Genomic DNA, 8,325 nt, shown 5'->3' with positions numbered 1-8,325 from the left:
TGAAATATCATTTGTGAGGACTTTGGACCACATACAAGCTTTTCATAAAATGGTGTCTAAAGAAGGTTTTCATAGCACGCATTTAGCGACCACGTGTCATAATTAAGCCCTTTACTTTTTAATTTCCTAGCCTAGCCTAGCTAAGAGAGTAAATGGTAGGATTGAAGTTCTACAAAAGAAAAAATAAAAATAAAAAATTGCAGAGTTGAGGTTTTCCTTTATGTAATTTTCTCGTGCTAATTAGTCTCAGCTTTCGATTCTCTTTAGAATTATCTGGGCAAATGTGTAGTTGTTAGAAGTTCTGTAACCGTAAGGTCCTCTTTGTTGGATGTCACATTTGTGCATGAGATACCGGTTGATACATATATCTGTGACACTAACTTTTATGGATAAAAAAATAAATATCAGAGTAAATTTGAATCATCAAAACTTACCTTCAGAATGGAGAGTGACTTTTGGACCATTTTGACAATTGGTTATTTAAATTCACGGGTTTCAAATTCTTAGATTCATAAATTGGAGATTTACACTTGTTTGATTGTAAAACATTTATAGTTTCATCTTTTTTGTCTAAAAAACATGAATTTAGGTCATTCTTGAGTATTGGATGAAATTCATGGATTCCACCAACACCACCCAAAGTATAAAATGGATAAAATTTGTGAATTCATGGAACTCTAAGAATTTCAATAGATTTTAGGCTAATCAAACATTATTTTTTTTTTATACCATGAATCCGTAGATTTAAAATCTCATTTCATTTCAAATTTGTAGATGCATGTAACCAAATAGATCCTCATAGAACGCGAATTGTAGTTTTTGTAATATGTTAACAGATACCTTTAATTCACCCCCAACCCAAAGAACGTGAATGAGTTTTTGATAGGTGAATAGTTATCACGCGACCGAAGATAATTCTTTTAGCGTCCATAATAATGGGCTGGATTTGTAATGGGCTTCCAGTGTTGGATTTGTCATCATTTTTTTCAATCTTCATAAAGGAAGGTGAGGAAACGCAATAAATCGTCACTATAATCCGGTTGGAAGCTGAACCGGGGGAACCTTCCGGACCAAAACGATAAAACTAGGAACCGACCCTGACCGGTTCCGGCTCTGGATTCGTTTCACATCCACCGATTTTCGAATCCACCAGAGTCCAGACCACCACCACCCCCTTGCTTTGGTAAGATTATCCAGAATCCACTGAGAATAAATCGGTTGATCTTCTTCGTCTGCGTCTGCTTTGGTAGCTTCTCTGTGAGTTTTTGCGGGAAAAGTAGCAGAGGAACATGAACATGCTCCTTCTGCCCCCAACTCCAGTGTCTCGTTGTTTCTCGTCCGTTCACCTTTCATCTCCAGTTCTCCGCCGTCATCGCTTCCCCCTCTCTCCGCCCCTTAACACCACTGTCAACCTCAACTTCCCCACTCCTGCCACCGCCGGCGATATTTCTACATTAACCTCCTCCTCCCAAGACCTCACTTCCCTCGAAAATCGACGCTACGATTTCACTCCTCTCCTTAGCTTCCTCTCTTCTAAGTCCACAACTGAGAACAACGAATCTATCTCGGATACTTATTACTCTCCCACTTCCCTCGACCCCACCGAGCTCCGGCTTGCCGAGTCGTATCGAGCGGTTCCTGCTCCACTCTGGCGTTCTCTTCTCAGATCCTTGTGTTCTTCTTCCTCCACTCTCGACACAGCCTACGCCCTCGTTTCTTGGCTTCGAAAGCACAATCTATGCTTCTCTTACGAATTACTCTACTCCATTCTCATCCACGCCCTTGGCCGCTCCGACAAGCTATATGAGGCGTTCTTACTCTCTCAACAGCAGACACTGACCCCTTTAACCTACAACGCTCTAATTGGTGCCTGTGCTCGCAACAATGATCTCGATAAGGCTCTCCATTTAATGGCTCGGATGCGCCGCGACGGTTACCAGACCGATTTTGTCAATTACAGTCTCATCATCCAATCCCTCACCCGTACCAATAAGATGGAATCGCCACTGTTGCAGAAATTGTACCAGGAGATGGAGTCCGACAAGATCGAACTTGATAGCCAGTTACTGAATGACCTTATCATGGCATTTGCGAGGGCTGGGGATCCCGACCGTGCGATGTTCTTCTTGGCCGTCGTTCAAGCCCAAGGTTTGAGCCCCAAGACTGCTACTCTTGTTGCGTTAATCTCTGCTCTGGGGAATTTGGGTCGTACCGTGGAAGCTGAAGCCATCTTCGAAGAGATGAAAGAAGGGGGCTTGAAGCCTAGAACTCGAGCTTACAATGCTCTTCTTAAAGGATATGTGAAGACAGGTTCCTTGAGAGACGCCGAATCCATCGTGTCTGATATGGAGAGCAGTGAGGTATCGCCAGATGAACACACCTACAGTCTTCTTATTGATGCTTATGCGAATGCTGGCCGATGGGAGAGCGCGAGAATTGTCCTGAAAGAAATGGAAGCCAGCAACGTGCAGCCCAATTCTTATGTGTTCAGTAGGATATTGGCGAGTTATCGAGACAGAGGAGAGTGGCAGAAATCGTTTTCGGTTCTCAAGGAGATGAGGAATTCTGGCGTCCGCCCAGATAGACATTTTTACAATGTCATGATCGACACCTTTGGAAAGTATAACTGTCTCGAGCATGCCATGGCTGCATTCGATCGGATGAAAGAAGACGGAATTCAGCCTGACACTGTTACTTGGAACACACTGATCGATTGCCACCGCAAGTCAGGTCGCCACGACAGAGCTGATGAGCTCTTTGCAGAGATGCAGGAGAGTGGATGCCCGCCTTGTACCACGACGTACAATATCATGATCAATTCTCTTGGGGAGCGGGAGAAGTGGGAGGAGGTCAAGGATTTGCTGGGAAAGATGCAAAGCCAAGGTTTATTACCTAATGTTGTCACATATACCACGCTAGTTGACATTTATGGGAAGTCTGGGAGGTTTACAGAGGCCGTTGAGTGCTTGGAGGTCTTGAAGTCCACAGGGTTGAAACCATCCTCGACAATGTACAATGCTTTGGTCAATGCGTATGCGCAAAGGGTACGTTTCTTACTCTTATTTATATTTGAAACTTTAATAAGAACATCCTATACAGTATAGTTGCAAGATGGTCACCCCATCTTTATCTAATTCGTGCCAATTAACACATCCTTGATTTAAGCCCAATGTAATTTTGTTTCGTTTAGAAAAGACATGCAACATGCATGGCTTAGGCCTTGTATCCAGTATTACCCTGAACAGAGCTGACTGGAAGGCATAGATCCATGTAGCTGGGATAAAGCTGAGTTGTTGTATAATTGTCTGTTGCTACAGAATCCTTTTGTCCCCAGTTTTGGAAAGCATTGTGGCTGCATTTTGGTTGACAAATCTTGACTTAGTATTAGTTTCAATATGATAGGCAGAGTGAAATATAGAATGTGTACAGTGTGAAAAGCAGGGGAAACAAAGAAGAGAAGAAAGAAATCAGCTTGAAATGAAACGATAATTTTAAGAGGAGGAGAGGTGATTGAATAATACCAATCTTACTTTCTCTTTAGGGAGAGGGTTATTTTCTATAGCTAGTGCATTCCTCAATAAAGATCTTATAAAAGATTCAAAGACAAATTGGGACATTCTGATTTTAGGATTGGCTAAGGCAATAGAGAGTAGGAGAATGAATTTGTTGGAAGGAAAGGTGGATCTATAATTTGCAATGATATCATGATCTTTACAGTAGAAAATGTTTAATTTCAAAAGCAAAAACTTTGATTAATTTTAGAAGTGAATAGAGTATTTGCCAAATATATTACTTTCTGATTTGATGGTTAGAATGGTCAAATAAGGTTTACTAGAGTAGATTACTGACAGTAGCCACAAAGTGGGTGCACTTGAACTGCTCATGTCATCACAAGGTGAACCAATGCTTTGAGAGAGTTCACCAAGCAGTTTAGTAGTAGATATCAAACTATATTTATTTATTATTATTTTTTTTTTTGGGGGGGGGGGGGAGGAGGGGGGGTTGGGGTGTGTGGGTGGGTTATAATAGAGTTATCAAATCATTGTTTCTGTAGTGAGAATAAAAGAAATAAATGTCCTTTTAGGTGCTTTGCTCCAAGGGAGTCATTAGACATCTGATGTGTAAATGTAACGCTCCAACTCAATTAGGATTTTTAAGGTTTGGGTTTGGTTTTTGTTTCAATGCAATTGGAAATAGGGTCCTACAATAGCTATGCAAGAAACTTTGGTGAAGAGACTTAAAATGTGAAATTTGAAAGCAACTTGCCGTGCATAGAGCTTCTTATGTACCGATATCCCAGGTGTAAGGCTCTTCAAGCACACAGGGAGCCCAGGCAAATCACCTTAAGTTCCAGTAGTCAGCAGTTAATCATGCAAAGTTACACTTAGCTGATAATTTTCTTGGTCCACGTTTAGGACACTCTTGCTCTGTTACTTGTCATTGCCAAAAAGAGAATGAAGTTCAGAAGTATGAAAGTTGATGTTCCTTGACTGTGTTTCAGGGTTTGTCTGACCAAGCAGTAAATACATTCAGGGTAATGAGAGCAGATGGCCTCAAGCCCAGTGTTTTGGTCCTCAATTCATTAATTAATGCATTTGGCGAAGACAGAAGGGATGCTGAAGCTTTTTCCATATTGCAGTACATGAAGGAAAATGTAAGTGGGTGATTGATTTTTGGTAACTATCATTTTCTTAATTACTTTTTTTTATGCACATTTGTCATTGACTACATGTAACTAAACCTCGGCTACCTTCTTATGGATGTAGGACTTGAAGCCAGACGTAGTCACATATACCACCCTTATGAAAGCTCTAATCCGGGTTGAGAAGTTTGAAAAGGTAGAAACTCTTACCTTGCTTGTTTTACATTAAAAGATGATATTTTGGGGGTGAAATCTAAAACTCAGGTTTTCCCATCTAAATCATATCTTCAGATACGAATGGAAGGGATGCTTGATAGGTTTTACAATCTAGATCGTGATCCTGCAGGTTAGTGATTAAATGGGGGAAAACAAGAGGATAAGGGTTACATAAATAGAAATAAATTGAACAGAAAGAGAGAAATATGTTTCTTGTTGAAGGAAAAGCTGATGGATCAGTATTGCTGAGAAGGTCAAAGATTTGCAAGGGATTGGAGGAGAAAATTAGAGTAACTGATCAAATGGAATTACGTCTGAAGAGAGACTTGAAACAAATGTCGCCAAGTCCAAATAAGTCATGGGACTTGGGTGATACATGTTTCTAGTCTTTCCTGATTTACCAACTCGTATAGTCGTTCAAAATGCAAGAGAAGTCAGTTTAGTGATATACTAAAGAAATCAGGTAGCAAGAAGCCATTATATACCAATAATAGTTGCTGAAAATATTCTAGATTGATAGTAAAAATTCAAGTTCTCCTGAACCTATTAAAAACTCCTTGCTTGTGGTTTTCTTTTAATATATCATTCATTCATCCAAAAAAGAATCAATAACAACCCTATGGTATACCAAGAACTCAATGTAAGGATTCAGTAGCTGTAAATCAATTATAGTAGTTCAAGTAGGACAATAAACAGAGCAAAATCGTCAATTGAGCTCCATAACTTTCCAATTCAAGATACTGAATGACATATCATGATTTGACCTGCATTTTCTATGAATTCAGAGAGCAAGCAAGTTTAGAGGTTAGAAAAAAGAAAAGCTAGAAAACAAAAATATTATAACAGCAGCTTGCAACCATAAGCAGCAAACATGAAGCTGTGGCCTAATCTCCAAAGAGCTGTTCTAACTTAATTTTTTAGAAAAACAAGTTACAACCCCCCACCCCCAAACAATCATATTCTTTTTCTACAAAAAATAATAATAAGGAAAAGAGCAGATATAGTAAAAAATGCTGGAGGTATAATCCCACTTGGAAAAGGGCAAGAAAACCACACAACCTTAAAATAAGAACATAAAAATTTTAAAAAAGAAAAACTTTAAGGTGCTATTTTTAAAAAATATTTGGATTTAGTGTATTCTGTATAGCCAGGGAAAGTGCATAACAGAGTTTTTGTAAGTCATGCTTAATAAAGACTGCACAGGCAATGATATGGATATCGCAAATATTTAATTAATTTGACAAATAGCCCGACCACAATGAAAGCAAGTTGGTACCCAGATGGGTATTGTTTTTTCTCTTTTTGGGGTTTGGGGTTGTGTGGATATTTTGAACTTCTTATGAAGTTTGTTTAAAACATTAGCCATATTAATTGGTCGTTGTTTCTACTAATCAGCTGTCAAAAATTCTAGTAATGTTGTACATGCTCATGTCTGATATTGTAAATCAATACTTGGATTCTGGGATTGAATCATAGATGATGTGTTCTTAAATGTTTAAACTTAAAACTCAATCAGCAATACTAAGGGAGGCTAACAATTGGATTTTATTTTCAGGTTCCATCAGTTTATGAAGAAATGATTTTAACTGGCTGTACTCCAGATAGGAAAGCTAGAGCTATGTTACGGTCCGCTCTGAGATACTTGAAGCAGTCACTGAGATGATAATTGAAGACATGATGCAGTTACGCTTAAGAAGAAAGATTGATTCAGCCACTGCATTCAATTCTAATCTTTGAGGTTGGTATCCATGTAAATCCATCGTACATTCCATAAATTGTTCCATGTCTTGGTTGTTCCTGTGCCTTCACAAATTCATGTAGTGCTAATGAATTGTTATCCATCGCAGGAAAAGTAATTGACTGCTCCCCTTGGGAGGGGGGGGGGGGGCAAAAAAAAAAAAAAAGAACAAATGTAAAATAAAAACTTCAGAAACGACTTTACTGTGGCGATGGTTTACAGAACTGAAATATGTAGGACTTTGAGGAAATCAATCACAAACAAGAATCAGATGACCCGCTTATTCTAATGGTATTGTAGTCTTTCCTCATTTGCCAGTGTATGTTCAAGGAAATATTTATGCATGTACAGATGTAGATTCTTTTTTATGTGGATGATCTACTAATTCAGTCATCTTATTATTGTGACATGTAATTAAGTATACTTTTTATGTGATTCATCTGGTAATGTTGACTGAAATATACAGCATAACTGTTTTTCTTATACTTCCAGAGATTCATAATCAGACCAATTTACCACATTAGGCAAGGCCCTGCTGCTTCTCTCCAACTTTTACTTTCCCCATATGTCCAGCACTCCCAACACCAAAACCCAACAAGCCTGATTCATTTGCATCCCAAAAATGGAATATGTTTTTTTTTTGGGTAAGAAAAATGGAATATGCTACTTCTAGATGTAATTAGTCATATATAATTTTCAGGCAGTCTTCGTTAGGGTCAATTGAACCATCTGCCTGGGACTATCTTCATTTGTGGGTCATCGTCCTGGCAAGGGATGAAGCATAAGACATAACGTCGCTAGTTTCTTTTGCTCCACACAAAACAAAATGTAATAATTTCTCATTCTGCAAACCTGAGTGAGGAAAATAATGGAATATAAAATATAAAGTATAAATTGTTACGAAATTAGCCTTTAAAGCCGATATTCAGAACCCTTTCAAACTGATGGAATTTTATTTTATTTATTATTATTATTATTTTTTTTGTTGAAAAACTGATGGAATTTGACGAGCGATAAACAAATACTATGTTCTGTATGAATTCAATGTTTTGGGTTTGCCTTCTTTCCCCCTCCGTTTTCTGGGGCAAAATTACAGAATTTTGCTTATGACATTAACAATTGAGGAACATTTTTATTTTTCAAATAATCACATTTTTAATTTTTTGAGGGTAATATACTTAATCGGTAATTTTTTTGGGACAATGCTTAATCGGTATTGTATCAGATTCTGGTGCATCCAAATATGACCTCTTCAGGTAAAACGAGGTTGAACCTACAAGAATTAGATTCAGCATCTAAACACCATGACAACTAATGAGAGTGAGCTGACCATATTGGTTGGATAGTGCCTTCAATGATCGAGTTAATATGCAACACTCTCCTTGTCGTGGGTCATAAAAGGGACATAATTAAAATGTTGGAAAGCCGAAGGAATAAGCTTGTATCATATGCAATAGGTAGATTTTTTTTTTATTCAGTATATTTTTTATTAAGAATGGGATATGGTTTATATAGAATAAACTGTCAATGTATGCTTGTTAGGTTTTTCGTTTTAGCTCTAATTCTATCTTCCGCATGACATGTTAAAGTAGCATGACATGTTTTAGCTCTAATTCTATCTTCAGCATGACTTGTTAGGTTTCTCGTTTTAGCTCTAATTCTATCTTCAGCATGACATGTTAAAGTAGGCAAGAGACTCAAGCTAAGATGTTAGTGGATGCATTGACTA

General features: G+C 38.2%; 1 protein-coding gene across 2 annotated transcripts; it reads left to right on the top strand.

The window, feature by feature from the left end:
• The first annotated feature begins 1,159 nt into the window (after nucleotides 1-1,159).
• Nucleotides 1,160-7,043, top strand: LOC149014022 (Pentatricopeptide repeat (PPR-like) superfamily protein). 2 transcript variants are annotated; one of them, XR_016174064.1, is made up of 5 exons: nucleotides 1,160-3,044; nucleotides 4,502-4,654; nucleotides 4,767-4,838; nucleotides 6,414-6,596; nucleotides 6,706-7,043. XR_016174064.1 is itself a non-coding variant. In XM_089159545.1 (4 exons), exons 1-4 carry the CDS (start codon nucleotides 1,290-1,292, stop codon nucleotides 6,519-6,521), a joined length of 2,088 nt encoding a protein of 695 aa, XP_089015671.1. In that variant the 5' UTR covers nucleotides 1,160-1,289; the 3' UTR covers nucleotides 6,522-6,765. The 2 variants fall into 2 exon arrangements, 1 of the variants encoding a protein (XP_089015671.1); XM_089159545.1 differs by having other exon boundaries at nucleotides 6,414-6,765.
• The last annotated feature ends 1,282 nt before the right edge of the window (nucleotides 7,044-8,325 follow it).

Source organism: Hakea prostrata, chromosome 6 (assembly GCF_041222555.1).
Source record: "Hakea prostrata isolate BN-2017 chromosome 6, UWA_Hpros_2, whole genome shotgun sequence".
NCBI classification, from domain to species: Eukaryota; Viridiplantae; Streptophyta; class Magnoliopsida; order Proteales; family Proteaceae; genus Hakea; species Hakea prostrata.
This window is presented reverse-complemented; position numbering and strand designations above follow the sequence as displayed.

Bases quoted from the DNA above. Each gene is read 5' to 3' on its own strand.
- LOC149014022 (XM_089159545.1), top strand. From the start codon at position 1,290: ATGAACATGCTCCTTCTGCCCCCAACTCCAGTGTCTCGTTGTTTCTCG. The intron at 3,045-4,501 runs GTACGTTTCTTA...ACTGTGTTTCAG, and splicing joins TCAATGCGTATGCGCAAAGG to GGTTTGTCTGACCAAGCAGT. The intron at 4,655-4,766 runs GTAAGTGGGTGA...TTATGGATGTAG, and splicing joins TGCAGTACATGAAGGAAAAT to GACTTGAAGCCAGACGTAGT.